This window comes from Saimiri boliviensis, chromosome 7 (genome assembly GCF_048565385.1).
Source record: "Saimiri boliviensis isolate mSaiBol1 chromosome 7, mSaiBol1.pri, whole genome shotgun sequence".
Taxonomy (NCBI): Eukaryota; Metazoa; Chordata; class Mammalia; order Primates; family Cebidae; genus Saimiri; species Saimiri boliviensis.
Window position 1 is genome coordinate 16317322 of NC_133455.1, and position 17130 is coordinate 16334451.

At 48.8% G+C, this 17130-nt stretch overlaps 1 protein-coding gene across 1 annotated transcript in view; it reads right to left on the reverse strand.

Annotated features, from left to right (window-relative positions):
- Positions 1-17049, reverse strand: part of RNFT2 (ring finger protein, transmembrane 2) — a 110242-nt gene extending 93193 nt beyond the window's left edge. Inside the window, exons 1-5 of the mRNA XM_010342832.3 lie at positions 16871-17049; positions 14724-14900; positions 14154-14212; positions 4659-5125; positions 952-1028 (exon numbers count right to left, since the gene is read on the reverse strand). Of these exons, the coding sequence (XP_010341134.1) occupies positions 952-1028; positions 4659-5125; positions 14154-14212; positions 14724-14747 (627 nt within the window). The 5' untranslated portion in view covers positions 14748-14900; positions 16871-17049. The remainder of the gene's footprint in view (positions 1-951; positions 1029-4658; positions 5126-14153; positions 14213-14723; positions 14901-16870) is intronic.
- Positions 17050-17130: the final 81 nt, after the last annotated feature.

The window sequence follows — 17130 nt, forward strand, 5'->3', positions numbered from 1 at the left end:
GGAGCTAATTAAACTAAAGACCTTTGCACCGCAAAAGGAACAGTTAACAGAGTAAACCAACCACCCACAGAATGGGAGAAACCGTCACAATCTATACATCTGACAAAGGACTAATATCCAGAATCTACAATGAACTCAAACAAATCAGTCAAAAAAAAAAACAACACACAATCCCATCAAAAAGTGGGCTAAGGACATGAATAGACAATTCTCAAAAGAAGATATACAAATGGCCAAAAAAAAAAAAAAAAAAAAAAAAAAAACCATGAAAAAATGCTCAACATCACTAATGACCAGGGAAATGCAAATCAAAACCACAATGTGATACTACCTCACTCCTGCAAGAATGGCCATAATCAAAAAATCAAAAAACAATAGATGCTAGCACGGATGTGGTGAAGGGAACACTTCTGCACTGCTGGTGGGAATGAAAACCAGCCCAGTCGCTATGGAAAACAGTGTGGAGATTCCTTAAAGAGCTAGCGTTTGATCCAGTAATCCCACTACTGGGTATCTACCCAGAGGAAAAGAAGTCATTATTCCAAAAAGATATTTGTACACACGTTTATAGCAGCACAATTTACAATTGCAAAATTGTGGAACCAACCCACAATCACGAGTGAATAAAGAAACTGTGGGGTGTGTGTGTGTGTGTGTGTGTGTATGCATATATGTATATATATCTAATGGAATACTACACAGCCATAAAAAGGAATGAATTAATAGCATTTGCAGTGACCTGGATGAGATTGGAAACTACTATTCTAAGTGAAGTAACTCAGGAATGGAAAACCAACCATCGTGTGTTCTCACTGCTATGTGGGAGCTAAGCTATGAGGATGCAAAGGCATACAAATGATACAATGGACGTTGGACACTTGGGAAGACTGCGCCTGGCCCGTGGCTATTTGTTGCAGCAGCCACCGGAGACTAGGTTGCCAGGTGACTCACCTTCAGAGAGACCTGTTCTCGGAGCGTGGAGTTGGCATAGGCGAAGGTGCTGGCCATCCCGATGCACACAGCGATGCCTGCGGGACAGAGGAGGGCTTGACAGCACCCACTTCGACTCATCAGGCCTAGCCCAGGGTGCTGAGCAAGGTCGGGGAAAATACACATCCCTGGTCCCTTCGGAGTTAAAAATCCTGCTTCTGGGGGATTTGGGCTGCCATCTAAATCCCTGGGAATTCTGAGCCGTTCTGACCTAGGGACAGGATTAGGTCCCTGTGGGGATACTTTATAGCACCAGATCAGCACTGTGCAGTCTGGTAAGGCCTGGGTTCAAATCCCAGCTCTGCCCTTCCTCTCTGTGTGAGCTTGGCACCTCTCTAAGCCCCAGTTTCCTCAGGTGTAAAATGGACAGAGCAATAACATTACTTATACCTCATGGAGGGATAAAGCTTCTAGATCATAATCCTTAGCAGTTAGTAAATGATGCCTCTTACTATATCTACTTTCAAAAAGAATCTGATTGATAGAATCCGATAGAATTTGTGAGAAAAGATACACTGAAAAAACTCACAACTGGGTACTGAGGCTCATGCCCATAATCCCAGCACTTTGGGAGGCCGAGGTGGGTGGATCGCTTCAGGCCAAGAGTTTGAGACGAGCCTGGCCAACATGGTGAAATCACATCTCTACTAAATATATAAAAATTCGCCAGACATGGTGGCGAACACCTGCAGTCACAGCTACTCAGGAGGCTGAAGCACAAGAATTGCTTGAACCCAGGACGGAGAGACTGCAGTAAGTTGAGATCACACTAGTGCACTCCAGCCTGGGCAACAGGCAAGACTCTGTCTCAAAAAAAAAAAAAAAAAAAAAAAGAAGAAGAAGAAAAAGAAAAAACTCACAGCACCATAAGGAATTCAAATTTAACGTTCAACGAGAAAAAAAAAAAAAAAATCCCAGCTAACAGACAAACCTGACCCAGGCAGATGGGAGGACGGAACTGAATTTTCTTCCACCAGACATTTAATTGCCGCTGTTTGCCAAGCTACGATCTTGGAATTCTTCCGGAATAATGATTTTCGAGTCCTGCTTTTTGTTATTTGCAGACAGGATTCCTTTCACCTGATGTACTTACACTCGTTTTGTTTTGTTTGTTTGTTTTTTGATTTTCTCAGTAAGACTGGGTCTTACTCTTTTGCCCAGGCTAGAGTGTAGTGATGCAGTCTCGGCTCATTGCAACCTTCGCCTCCCAGGTTCAAGCGATCCTCCCCCCTCAGCCTCCTGAGTAGCTGGGCATAGGCGTGTGCCACCATGCCCAGCTAAATTTTAAATTTTTTTGTAGAGTAGAAGTCTCACTATATTGCCCAGGCTGGTCTCAAATTCCTGGGCTCAAGCAATCCTCCCTCCTTGGCCTCCTAAAGTGCTGGGATTACAGGTGTGAGCTACTGCGCCAGGCCTGTTATATGGGTTATTAACATACATTGAAATACTTAACATTGAGCCTGGCACACAGCCAGTGATGAATAAATACTACCTATTGTTGTTATCAGGGAATAAGATAATGATTCCTAAAGTGCTTAGTCTCCTATCTGACACATACTCAACAGTCAATAAACAGCCTCTAGTATAACTGTGGTTGGTTGGTTTGTTTTGAGATGGAGTTTCACTCTTGTTGCTCAGGCTGGAGTGCAATGGCCTGACCTCGGCTCACTACATCCTCTGCCTTCTGGGTTCCAGCAATTCTCCTGCCTCTCTCAAGTAGCTAGGATTACAGGCACCCACCACCATGCCCAGCTAATTTTTGTACTTTTTGATAGAGATGGGGTTTCACCATGTTTGCCAGCTGGTCTTAAACTCCTGACCTCAGGTGATCTGCCTGCCTCAGCCTCCCAAAATGCTGAGATTACAGGCACGAGCCATTGTGCCCAGCCTAGTATACTGTCATTGTTATTATTAATTATTTACTGGACTTTTGTTTGTTTGTTTGTTTGAGACTGACTCTTGCTGTGTCACCAGGATGGAGTGCAGTGGTGCGATCTCAGCTCACTGCAAACCTCCGCCCCCAGGTTCAAGCGATTCTTGTGTCTCAGCCTCCTGAGTAGCTGGGATTATAGGCACCCACCACCACGCCTGGCTAATTTTTAAAAATTTTTAGTAGAGATGGGGTTTTGCCATGTTGGCCAGGCTGGTCTCGAACTCCTAATCTCAACTGATCCACCCACCTCAGCCTCTTAAAGTGCTGGGATTACAGGCATGAGCCACTGCGCCCGGCTTACTTATTAGATCATGGTGTTGCTGTGCCCTGGCCGGTTTATAGTCTGTTGTTTTAGTCCTGCAGCAGGAGTGATGGTAAGAATTATCTTGTGGCCTACCACTTTCCATGAGAAAATATTGTCAGGTGCGGTGGCTCACGCCTGTAATCCCAACACTTTTTGAGGCTGAGGTGGGAGGATTGCTTGAGGCTACGAGTTCGAGACCAGCCTGGGAAACATAGTGAGAGCCTATCTCTACGAAAAATAAAGAGAGAGAGAGCCTCGAGAGGAGGTGAGACTATTCTTTATTTCTTATTTTCTTCTCTCTGATGAGTGACAGCTCGCTTGGATTCCTCCACCTTCCTTGCTGGGTGCTGCCCTATCAGCCCAGGATGGAGTGCAGTGGTGCGATCTCAGCCCTATCAGCCCTCCCTTTCTGTTCCTAGAAGCGAATGCCGGCATGTTCCCCCGTTACCCTGAATTCTGGCAAAATCACAGCTAAGTTTTGTTTTGCGAGTATGGTCATTTTCTTTTTCACTTGGCAGGTTTTTTTGTTGTTTAATCAAAGAGAAGGGTAGAAAAAAGGATTACGGGGCCACTCGTTCTTGCTTTATATGTTTTTAGTGAAGAAATACAGTAGATCTGGAAAAATACCTGGAGTGCACATACCTATTAAAAGAGTAAGTAAGGCTGGGCACAGTGGCTCACCCCTATATTCCAGCACTTTGGGAGGCCGAGGTAGGTGGATCACTTGAGGTCAGGAGTTTGAGACCAGCGTGGCCAACGTGGTGAAACCCCATCTGTACTAATAATTAAAAAATTAGCTGGGCATGGTGGTGCACACCTGTAATCCCAGCTACTCAGGAGGCTGAGACACCAGAATCACTTGAACCCAGGAGGTAGAGGTTGCAGTGAGCTGAGATTGCACCACTGCACTCCAGCCTGGGCGAAAGAGTAAGACCCAGTCTCTCTCTCTCTCTCTCTCTATATATATATATATATATATTAAAAATAGAAATGTATGTTACTCATATTAACTAAAATCTAACATCACTGTGATCCCATGAAGAATAACCCCACTTTACAGATGATGAAACTGAGGCACAGAGAGGTTAAATAATGCACCTCGCGTCACACAGCTAGGAGGGGACAGACTCCAGCAGTCTGAGTTATTACGCAGGACTCCTTCATACCAGCCAAACAGCGAGGAAGTTTCTATCATAACCCCCACTAGACAGATGAGGAAACAGGCCCAGAGAAGCCAAGCGACTTGCCCCAAGTCACACAGCTAGTCGGCCAGGATTTGAACCCAGGTCTGCCTCAGAATCCTACACCCTGAAGCCCATGTTGGTCTCTGCTGCCTCTCCCTGGGCTTCAGACAAGGAGCCCCAACCCCATGGGCTGCAGGCACACTGCCGTGAAGCCCCTGGCTAGGACAGCCATGCCCCCAGAACTCACCGAGCTTGTGCTGGAAGCACAGTTTGGCCAGGAGGATCAAGATGAAGGGGAGTCCTTTCTGGAGCCAGCAGATCACAGCCTTCAGCTCGGACAGGGCGGGGGCAGGAGTCCCGGGCTGTTCGTCACCTCCCTCCTCCGAGTGCCCCCGGTGGTCCCCTCCCACGTGCTGCAGCAAGGAGGTCCCACGGTGGCTGCCGTGGTGGAAGTGGTGGTGGGGCTGGCGGTGGTGGTAGGCGCCCCCCTCGCCCCGGCCCCCTCCTTCCTCCCGGGATGCGGGCATCTGGATGAACACGTCCCCGCCGCCAGCCGAGGAGCCCAGCACCAGGCTGGAGGGGAACGAGCTGGTGGGGAGGCTGCCTGATAAGCCCGAGAAGAGCGCTGGTGGGGAGGCCGCCTCTGCCTTCAGACTCTCAAAGACGCCACCTTCATCCACACTCGCCTCGGAGCTGAGCGCCTGGCTGCGGTTTCTGGGTGACAAAGGGAGAGAAACCCCAGAAAGTCAGGCAGATGGAAAAGACCTCACTCCAGACGAGGACGGGGACCAATAATATCAGTTATGTTATGTATGGGTTGAGCTCTGTCGCCTCTCAAACTCACATGAAGTCCTTACTCCCAGGACCTCAGAATGTGACCGTTTAAAGACAGGGTCCTTAAGAGGCAGTGAAGTTAAAATGAAATCATTAGAGTGGGTCTAATCCAGTGTGACTGTTGTCCTTGTAAGAAGAGGTTAGGGCTGGCTGCAGCGGCTCGTGCCAGTAATCCCAGCACTTTGGGAGGCAGAGGTGGGAGGACTGCTTGAGCCCAGTTGTTCAAGACCAGCCTGGGAAACAGGGAGACTCCATCTTTACAAAAAATAGAAACAAATCAGCCAGGCCTGGTGGCGCTGAACTGTAGCTCCAGCTACTCAGGAGGCTGAGGTGGGAGGATCACTTGAGCCCAGGATGTTGAGGCTGCAGTGAGCCAAATCTCGCCACTGCACTCCAACCTGGGCGACAGAGAGACTCTGTCACAAAAGGAAAAAAAATAAAAATAAAAAAGAAGAGGAAGAGATTAGGACACAGACAGGTACAGAGAGTAGACCATATAAAGACACAGGGAGCAGACGGCCGTCCACAAGCCAAGGAGAGAGGCCTCAGAAGGAAGCAAGCCGGCTGATACCCTGATCTCAGCCTTCCAGCCTCCAGAACTTGTTAAAAGAAATTTCTGTTGTTGAAGCGCCCCAGGGTGTGGTACTTTGCTATAGCAGTCCTAGGAACTAACACAAATAATATCAATAACAAGAGGTCATAACCTTTATTGAAACCTGCTATATGACAGATAGTCTTCTGAGTGTTTTGCATTGATTAACTTACTAAATCCTCCCATCAACCCTGGAATTTGTTCCTATGTATATCACCTCTTTACAGATAAAGAAACAGAGGCCCAGAGAGTGAAAGTAACTTGTCCAGAGTCACAGAGCTGGTAAGGGGTGGAGCAGGGGAGATTCAAACCCAGGCCGACTCTCTCTAGAGCCCACTTTAGTAACCAGCACACTTCGTTGAAAAGGGAGCACAGAATTCTATGATTCTAGAATGACCTCGAGATCCCAAGGACCCCTGGTTCTGCAGTCTTCAAGTTCAATGGCTCCCAGTTCCCCAGAGGGGCCAGACTTGGTCACAGCTGGCACTGGGTGGGACCCACCCACTTAGCTGGAAGACTTCCATGAGAGTAATGTGAAGAAGACTTAGCTGGGAGGCCCACATTCAGACTGCATCCCCACCTCTTCTAGGGGCTTATACCTCTGCACTCAGCTTTCTCACCTGAGAAATGGGCCTTTATTCTTGAATAGAATTCTGGTGGTGGGGGGCACATTAAATGTAAAATACATTTTGCAATAATAGGTGCTCAATACATGGGAACAATTATCTCTAGCATTTTTTTTTGTTTTTTTGTTTTTTTTTAATTTTTTTTTTGAGACATAGTTTCACTCTTGTTGCCCAGACTGGAGTACAATGGTGCAATCTCGGCTCACCACAACCACTACCTCCCGGGTTCAAGGGATCCTCCTGCCTCAGCCTCCCAAGTAGCTGGGATTACAGGCACCTGCCATCATGCCCAGCTAATTTTTGTATTTTTAGTAGAGGCGGGCTTCATCATGTTAGCCAGGCTGGTCTTGAACTCCTGACCTAGGTGATCCACCCACCTCAGCCTCCCAAAGTGCTGGGATTATAGGCAAGAGCTACTGCCCCCAGCCAAGGGTTCATCCTCTTTTCAAGTGGAATCACTGTACTGCAAACAGTCCACACCACAGATGTAAGTGGAGCTGATGTGCTTGACGGGCATTTGTGGGGGAAAGGGAGGGACAAAGAGCCACTCCTTCCTTCTGTCACCCTGCAGGCACCTCCACAGACCACTAAGGGACTCCAAATATACCATGAGCTTATTGAAAATGGGCTGGGCTTCATTCATTCTCTGGACCCCATTCAAGGCACACATTAGGTGCTTAATAAGTATATACCAGATGTCATTCACATCAAAATGGCAGCAGGAGGCTTTGGGGAAAAATTTCCACTGTTTTCACACTTGCTCTCATGTCATCTATTATATGAGACCATTATCCACAGGGTGAGACATGAGTGTGCAGTGAGTTGCTCAGGCTGGAGTGGTCTGATCATAGCTCACTAGAGCCTCAAACTCCTGGGCTCAAGTGATCCTCCTACCTCAGCCTCCTGAATAGCTGGGATTATAGGCATGTGCCACTGCAAATGGCTCCAGGAAATATGTCTTAAAATATATACAAATATATACACGATCAGGCCATGTGGCTCACGCCTATAATCCTAGCACTTTGGGAGGCCAAGGCGGGGAGATCCCTTGAGCTCAGGAGTTCAAGACTAGCCTGGGCAACATAGCAAGAGCCTGTCTCTACAAAAAAATTTAAAAATTAGCTGGGCACGGTGGCATGCACCTGTAGTCCCAGCTATTCAGAAGGCTGAGGTGGGGGGACGGCTTGAGCCCAGGAGGTAGAAGTTGCAGTGAGTTGAGTTCACGCCACTGCACTCCAGCCTGGGTGACAGGGTGAGATGTTTTCTCACTAAGTAAATAAATAAAAATAAAACACATACAGTTCAGCATCCATATTTAAGGATTCAACCAGCCTTGGGTCATGGACCCACAGATACAAAGGGCTGACTGTTCTAGCCATTTTATACAACCGACTTGAGCAGCTGCATATTCTGGTATCCACTGGGGGTCTTGGAAACAATCCCCCCATGAATATGGAGGGCTGACTTTATTCGATTATTTCATGATCCCACTAAAAGTGCTCCCAGGGTTTCCCATTCTGTATTCCTTCCCAAGATCTCAGATGAACCCTCTAGATAGGTACAAATATCATTCCCAAGCATCATGTCCCTTACTGACAAAGAAACTGAGATTCAGAGAGATGAAGCTGCCAAACTCTAATCTCATCGTGTGCTCGCTTCTCCTTTCCTACTCCAGGCTGTCGCCTTCACCGGGATGTCTCTCCTACCTGCACCCCATCCCAACTAGGTAACGCACGCTCATCTGTCAGATTTCAGCTAACGTCTCCCTTCCTGGGTGGAGGGTCCCCTCCCTCCCAGACAACGACAGGCCCCGGTTCCTTGTTCTCACTGTACCCTCATGTCGCCTGCACAGGACTCATCACAGCTGTCACTTTATTCCTCATCTTTCTCTCAAGACCTGTGGCTCTCAACTGTGGCCATGTATTATAATCACTTGGGGGAACTTCTGAAAAAAACAGGTGCCCTGACCCCGCTGGAGACCAACTGAATCAAAATCTTTGTGGGTGGGCCGCAGCATCTGAAGTTACTCAGAGTCCCCTCAGTGATTCTTTTTTTTTTTTTTTTTTTTTTTGAGCAGGGTCTCCCTCTGTTGCCCAGAGTGGAGTGCAGTGGCATGATCTCGGCTCCCTGCAACCTCTGCCTCCCGGGTTCAAGTGATTCCCGTGCCTCAGCCTCCTGAGTAGCTGGGATTACAGGTGTATGCCACCCATGGTTGGGTAATTTTTGTATTTTTTGTAGAGATAGGTTTTCGTCACATTGGCCAGGCTGGTCTCAAACTCCTGAGTACATGTGATCCTCCTGTCTTGGCCTCGAAAATGCTGGGATTATAAGCATGAGCCATCATTCCCCACCACCCCCCACCACAGTGATTCTAATGTGCAGTCAGTGCTGCCTACCATAGCTTTGGACAGAGCTCCACTCCACAAGGTCAAACACTACAGCCTTGTTCTACCACCCCACACCATACACCTGGCACTCAGAACATGCTCAATAAATCTTATTTGAATGAATGCATAAAGAAGTGTACTAAAGGCTCCGAGAAGGCGTGCAACTGAAAAAAATGAACTTTGCTTAAGGCCAGTGTTCCCCAAACTTCTTTAACCACAGAATTCTTTTTATCCATGGGAAACCATTTAACAGCTTGCAGAACGCCTGTGACACACAGCAGAGGGGACACGGTGGTTTCCCTGGCTGCACAGACTGGGCCTGCAAGTATGTCACTAAAAACCTGGTGAGGCCAGGCACAGTGGCTCACGCCTGTAATCCCAGCACTTTGAGAGGCCAAGGTGGGCAGATCGGTTGAGGTCAGGATTTCGAAGCAGGCTGGGTATGGTAGCTCACACCTGTAACCCCAGCACCTGAGGCCAGGAGTTTGAGACTAACCTGGCCAACACGGCGAAGCCCCCTGTCTACTAAAAATACAAAAATTAGCCAGGCATGGTGGTACACATCTGTAATCCCAGCTACTCAGGAGGCTGAGGTAGAATCTCGCTTGAACTTGGGAGGTGGAGGCTGCAGTGAGCCAAGATTGTGCCACTGCACTCCAGCCTGGGCGACAGAGTGAGACTCGTGTCAAAAAAAAAAAAAAAAAAAAAAAAAAAAAAAAAAAACAACCTGGTGCAACAGAGGAAACTCAGGATTGGATTTGCTCCCCAACCAAGCCCCATCCCTGCTGGCTCCAAGAGCCCAGGAAACATGAACCCCTCCTCCCCTGAGCTCTGGATAATAATAATGATAATATTAATAATGACAATAACAGCAAACACCATGGCTATCATCCTCAAGGGACTCTGAGCTTTTTCTGCACTTGGAGGAACTCAGCTCAGAAAGCAAGAGTCCTGGCAGGTACCCATGTTGGCCCACAAGGAGGCCACTCTCTCTCCCTGGCCACCCAAGGGGCCCTAGAAAGCCATCCCGTCCCCCTTGAGCTTGCCAGCACTCTGAGTTCACTGGGCCCAGGGGCTTCCAGTACACCCAGGGAAGACTCAACCCACCAAGGGGCTTTTTATAGCTGGCCTCCCTTCCCTGGGCCTCTCCCCTGCATCCAGCCGAGATTTCAGCCTAACTAGGAAAGAATATTCCTTAGAGGGAGACAGAGGCTTCACTTCCAGATTAACCACTTAAGGGCCAGAGCTTGAGGCAACCCCGGAGGAGAAGTGGCTCTGCTCAGACAGCAGGCAGCCAAAACGTGGTATCTCAAAGCAGAGATGCTGGGGGACGAATGGATGGGGGCCCAAATGTCTGGCTGTGTGACTTTAGGTAATTTCCTTCCCCTCTGTGAGCCTCAGTTTCTGCATCTGTAAAATAGGTGTTCTCGCCGGGCTAATGTGACGGTTAGCACAGCATAAGCACTCAATACACGGTTTGAGTTTCCTGCTGTGGTCTCTGCCCCCAAGAGATCTCATGGTTCACTTGACAGCAGATGGCAATGTCATCTTTAGAGGCGGAAAAGGGTCCAACAGGCAGGCTTATTACAAGCCGATGTGTGTTCCTGCATCTTCACACTCACTCCTTCATCCATAAACAACTCTTTTTCTTCTTGTTGAGACAGAGTCTCACTCTGTCACCCAGGCTGGAGTGCAGTGGCATGATCTTGGCTCACTGCAACCTCCACCTCCCAGGTTCAGGCGATTCTCCTGCCTCAATCTCCTGAGCAGCTGGGACTACAGGCGTCTGCCCCTATACCCGGCTAATTTTTTTTATTTTTAGTAGAGACGGGGTCTCATCATGTTGGCCAGGCTGGTCTCCAACTCCTGATCTCAGGTGATCCGCCTGCCTCGGCCTCCCAAAGTGCTGGGATTACAGGCGTGAGCCACTGTACCTGGCACCTAAGCAACTCTTGAGTTCTGTCACCTGCCATTTTTGGATGGAGAAGCTGAGACCTAGAGGGGGAAGTCACGCACCAAAGTCACCACAGGTGGGAGGTGGCTGAGCGGGGGTGTGGGTGAGCCTGGGGTTCTTCCCTGCAGAACAGGCAGGCACCATACAAAACGTAGTCCCAGTGCTGGAGCCGGGGGATAATATTTGTGATTTTGTAGCCAAACCCGGAGCCGCAGGGGGAAGGGGATGTGAGGGAGGGAAGGCTTGGCTGCCTGCCCCTTGGAAGTATGTGCTAACGTGGGGCTTCTGGGGCTGGAAGTTGTCCCAACCTGAGAACAGGTCCCCAGGTGTGTTCTCTCTTGGGTTTCAATAGCTAGAAATTCTAGGCTGGGAGCAGTGGCTCATGCCTGTAATCCCAGCACTTTAGGAAGCTGAGGTAGATGGGTTGCCCAAGCTCAGGAGTTCAAGACCAACCTGGCCAATATGGTGAAACTCTGTCTCTACTAAAATACAAAAAAATTAGCCAAACATCGTGGCAGGCGACTGTAGTCCCAACTACTCAGGAGGCTGAGGCATGAGAATAGCTTGAACCCGGGAGGCAGAGGTTGCAGTGACCTGAGATCATGCTGCTGCAGTCCAGCCTGGGTGATAGAGTGAGACTCCATCTCAAAAAAAAGGAAAAAAAAAAATCCTAGCTCATGAGTGTTTTAATTGCCTCTTTAAAAGATTCTATCTGGTATCCATTAGTCACAGGGTCAAACTCATGGCCAAAGTTATTTACATGTCCCTGAGATCCAGAACCCATAACCCTAATTGCTGCTTCATCTAACTTTTTTTTTTTTTTTTTTTTTTTTTGAGACAGGGTCTCACTCTGTTGCCTAGGCTGGGGTGCAGTGGTGCAATCATAGCTCATTGCAACCTCCGCCTCCTGGGCTCAAGCAATTCTCCACCTCTGCCTCCTGAGTCACTAGGACCACAGATGCATGCCGCCATGCTTGGTTAAGTTTTTATTTTTTTGTAGAAATGGGGGTCTCTCTATTTTGCCCAGGCTGGTCTCAAACTTCTGGGCCCAAGCAATCCTCCCACCTTGGCTTCCCAAAGTGCTGAGACTATCGGCACGTACCACCATGCCTGGCTAGTTTTAAACTTTTTTTGTAGAGACAGGATCTCCCTCTATCACCTCGGCTGGTCTCCAACGCCCAGACTCAGGTTATCCTCCCACCTTGGTCTCCCCGTGTTGGGATTACAGGTGTGAGTCACTGCATAGCCCTTCCTTCATCTAAAATTTACACATGCAGCCAGTATTTCTCCTGTCCTACATCATCCAGGGCTAGATACCAAACTAAAGAGCAACTTGAGGCCGGGCAGAGTGGCTCGCATTTATAATCTCAGTGAGCAGGAGTTTGGGAGACCAAGGAGGGCAGATCGCTTGAGCCCAAGAATTTGAGACCGGCCTAGGAAACATCACAAAACCCTGTCTCTACAAATACCAAAATTAGCTGGACACGGTAGTGCATGCCTGTCGTCCCAGCTGCTCAGAAGGCTGAGGTGGGAGGATCACTTGATCCTGAGAGGTCGAGGCTGCAGTGGGTTGAGATTGCGCCACTGCATTCTAGCCTGGGTAACAGAAAAAAAAAAAAAAAGAGACCACCTTGATACCCAGAGCCCACCAACATCATTCAAACTAGCCAGTCATAAATGGTTTCCCCTGCCTTGCCCGTCTTTCCCACAGAAACCATCATAAAGGCTGTGGCCTGTGCTTCTTCCTCCTTTCTGTCTCCTGACCGACGCTGGTGCTTTCCCAGGGGGTCGTGCATGCGGCGGTATGCCCCCTCCTTTTGGGAAATCGAAGAAATAAAAAACTCATCTTTCAACGTCATTAGCCTCTCTGTGTTGTTTCTCGGAGTTATGATCTGAATGTCTGTGTCCCCTGCAGATTCTTATGTTGACACCTAACCCACGCCAGGGACAGTGGTTCATTCCTATAATCCCAGGGCTTTGGGAGGTCGAGGTAGGAAGATTGCTTGAGCTCAGGAGTTTGAGGCCAATTTGGACAACTTAGTGAGACCCTGCTTCTACCAAAAAAATTTTTGAAATTAGCCAGGTATAATGGCACATGCCCGTAGTCCCAGCTACCTGGGAGGCTGAGGCAGGAGGATTGCTTGAGCCTAGGATTTGGAGGTTATAGTGAGCCATAATCACCACTGCCCTCCAGCCCAGGTAACAGAGCAAGACCCTGTCTCAAAAAAGAAACCTGACCTGCAGTGTGATAGTACTAGGAGGTGGGGCCTTTGGGAATGATCAGGTGATGCGATGGGCTCGCCAAGAATGGGATTAGTGCCCCTAAAAAGGAGACCCAGAGAGATCCCTTTCCCTTTACCACATTAGGATATGGCAAGAGAATGGCCACCCATTAACCAGAAAGTGGGCCTTTAGCAGACACTGAATATGCAGGAGCTTTTGAGACTTCCTAGCCTCCAGCACTGTGAGAGATAAATATTTGTTATTTAAACCACCCATTTGGCTGGGCTCAGTGGCTCAGGCCTATAGTCTCAGCACTTTGGGAGGCCAAGGTGGGCGGATCACTTCAGGTCAAGAGTTCAAGACCAGCCTGGCCAACATGGTGAAACCCTGACTCTACTGAAATACAATTACTCGGGAGGCTGAGGCACGAGAATCATTTCAATCTGGGAGGCAGAGGCTGTAGTGAGCCAAGATCATGCCACCATACTCCAGCCTGGTGACATAGTGAGGCTGTTTCAAAAAAAAAGAAAGGAGCCAGGCGCTGTGGCTCACGCCTGTAATCCCAGCACATTGGGAGGCCAGGGCGGGTGGATCACTTAAGGTCAGAAGTTTGAGACCAGGCTGGCCAACATGGTGAAACTCCGTCTCTACTAACAATACAAAAATTAGCTGGGTGTGGTGGCAGGCATCTGTAATCCCCGCTGCTTGGGAGGTTGAGGCAGGAGAATTGCTTAAGCCCAGGAGGTGGAGGTTGCAGCGAGCCGAGATCCTGACACCGCACTCCAGCCTGGGTGACAGAGCAAGACTTTGTCTCAAAAAACAAACCAACACCCATTCTATGGTATTTTTGTGATAGCAGCCTGAATGGGCTAAGACATCTCTATAAATTAAAATCCCCAAGGTACAATCATTGATCCGATGAGTCAGGTAGCTCACCTGTCACACAAGGCTTTGAGATTTAGCATAAAAGCAAAAGCAAGCTATTAAGTATTGAGTGTTTAGTATGAGGCCGTCACTGTAACTCTAACTGACTCTGAGGGGGAGGCATTGTTCGATCCAGTTCTGGGTTGCCCCTTGCCACCCGCAGCCCAGAGCCCTCAGATGGAGCAGAAGCAGGGATGCCTACCTTTCGGGTGGAATGTTATCCGTGTTGCTGCTGTGGCGTCTCTGCATCTTCCTTAACACCTAAAACCCAACAGAGGGGTGAGCCAGAGTCTCCCAACACGCCCATTGCCTGTCCGATTGCCAAGGTAATTGTAAACTGCAAACCCATGCTAGTGGTATCTTAGACCCCTAGTGCTCTCTGGCATTTTCCAAAGTGTGTTTCAATCTTTCATGCCATTCCATCCTCAGTGTGACATTCTATCCCATGAGGAAAGCTGTCACCCCATTTCACAGAGGAGGACGATGAGGCTCAGAGGTGGAAGAAGTCCTCATATGAGAGGATAAAGCAGTGAACTGTGTAGCCGAGAGGTGCCAGATGAAGTGAAGTGGGCAGCAGACTGGCAGTTGGGAGACATGGATTCTGGGTTGATGCTGCTGCTAACTTGCTGTGTGACCCTAGACAAATCAGTAACCTCTCTGTGGTTTCAGATTCCCCATGCGTTAGGTGGAAGGGGTGGAGTGGTCAAACCAAAGCTTCCTTCCAGCTAATCAAGTAGTAATAAAGATACAAATTCTCTTGGAGACATGTCACCTGATTCACTGTGAAGAGCCACATGGACTTCAGAACTCCATGTTGACGACACTGGAGGTAGGCATTCGGGGCTCCTGAGGGGGATGTGACCACTGGATCCCAGAGAGGACACGCCTCCCCCTCCTCTTCGTCTCCAGAGGGACGCACAGTCAGGGGAGCTCGCCAGAGACTCTAAACCTGGATGGAACAGAACACTTGGATGAACAGTCCCTGCGATACCTAGAATCTGCTAAGAAGCCTTAGGACACGGTCGGTGGCTGTAAGCACATGGATTCCATCTGCTCCGTATCTCTGGGTGGCCTCTCACTGATCCCTCTTTGAAACTCCTTTTTTTTCTTTTTAAGATGGAGTCTCACTCTGTCACCCAGGCTGGAATGCAGTAGTGTGATCTCAGCTCACTGCAACCTCTGCCTCCTGGGTTCAAGCGATTCTCTTGCCTCAGCCTCCTGAATGGCTGGGATTACATGCGTGCGACACCACATCTGCCTATTTTTTTGTATTTTTAGTACATACGGGGTTTCACCACATTGGCCAGGCTGGTCTTGAACTCCTGACCTCAAGTGATCCATCTGCCTCGGCCTCTCAAAGTACTGGGATTACAGACATGAGCCACCACGTCCAGCCCTTTTTGAAACTCTTAATGTATTGTATTTCATCCTATTGTTAAACTAAGAGTCCTGATTGGAGAACACCGAATATATGTTTTAAACTCCCAAGGCTGCCCATTGCAATCAGAATCAAACCCAAGCTCTGTCCATAGCCTACAGGTTCTTCCTGATGTAGCATCATCAGTTTCCAACTGCATTTCCTCCCATTCTCCCTTTTCCCACTTCTGCCCACCCACAGCGGCCCTTCTGTTCCTCTAATGTGTCAGCGTGTCCCTGCCTCAGGGCCTTTGCACTGGCTGTTCCCTCCCCTTGGAATACTTTCTCCTCTAAATGTTACAGGGCTTGGTCCCACAGGGCAAACACCACCTCCTCCCAGAGGCCTTCTCTTCTCATTCTCCCGACCCTCTATAACACTGCCCTGTTTTACAGTCTTCATAGCACTTATTTGTTCATGTTTGCTTATTTATTTATGATTTGTCCCCCCCCCATTAGAATATAAATGCCATTCATGAAAGTAGGGATCCTGTCTACTTGGTTCACCCCTCTGCCTCAGCATCTAGGACACTGTCTGGCACAGAGTAGCACTCAACAAGTATTTACTCAATGAATAAAACATCTATGGGTCTCCCAGTTCCCCCTTTTTAGAATTCCTTGCTCTCTGTCCCACTTTTCACCCTAGCAAGGCAATAAGGGCCATTTACTTCCTACGAACAGGTTTAGCCTCCGTGAATATCTTCTTGTCTCTGAACCAAAGACAGTGTCTGACTATCAGTTCAGGGCACTATTACTGACTGTTGAATGACTTCCTAATCCTGACCTGGCTTCTTGAGGGGACAGCGTTGATGTCGCTAGGGGCACTGATTAGAAACAACCCGCCAGCGAAGCTTCCTTTCTTTGAAAAATTAGGTAAAAAATCGGTCAGCAGCAGCATCTTCATATATAAAGAAAAGGTCATTGCATAAATATTTTTCAAGAATTTACAATCTCAACTGAATCTCCCTCTCACATCCCCCCGCCCCCATTATCCCACATTGCAAATCCTTGGGGTAAAATAAAACTTAGTATTCCAGAGTTCTCATCCACACATTTAATACCGCCTCCTAAATCGAATGCTCAAGACTACTTTCGGATGCTTGTATTGGAAGAGGCTTCGGATTCTCTGTTGGAAGCAGGCCGTACCTAATTCTGGAATAAATTTTTGCACGCGGGATGCATCTAAATGAATGAAACACCTTTTAACCCTCTGCTTCGTGCATCCCACTATGCATCTTTGAAGGACAGCACCGAGACTTTTCGATGCCTGCGATGTTTCAAGTTGCGCCCCCGGGGCCCGTTACAGGACTGCACCGAAATGCACTCAGCGGAGCATCGCCTGCATCGCTTGGACTGGAAGCCGGCAGGTGCACTTCGGGCACGACATAGCGAGCGCTTTTCATCCCTGCAACCAACACAGCGCAAAACGCTCTGGGACTGCGAGGGCAGGAGACTACACAGACCATGCTGGGAGAAAAGAAAAAAAACATCGCGTTCTCTTTTTACCTGCCCAGACAATTCAGCAATCACAGCCGCATCATTCAGGTCCAGCCAAGCCAATCACCCGCGCAACTCGGGCAGCATGTGACTTCCGATGCTTCCGGCCTCCTATTCGGCGGCTTCCCGGCGTCGCCCGGCCCGGCGCTAGGACCCGGGCACAGCTACGCCCGCCGCAACTCGCGCAATTGCCCGCCCCCTTTCCCGGAATTTAGCCAATAGAAGGCCGCCGCTCCTCAGGGCCCAATGGTGAGGAGGTCTTGCGCGAC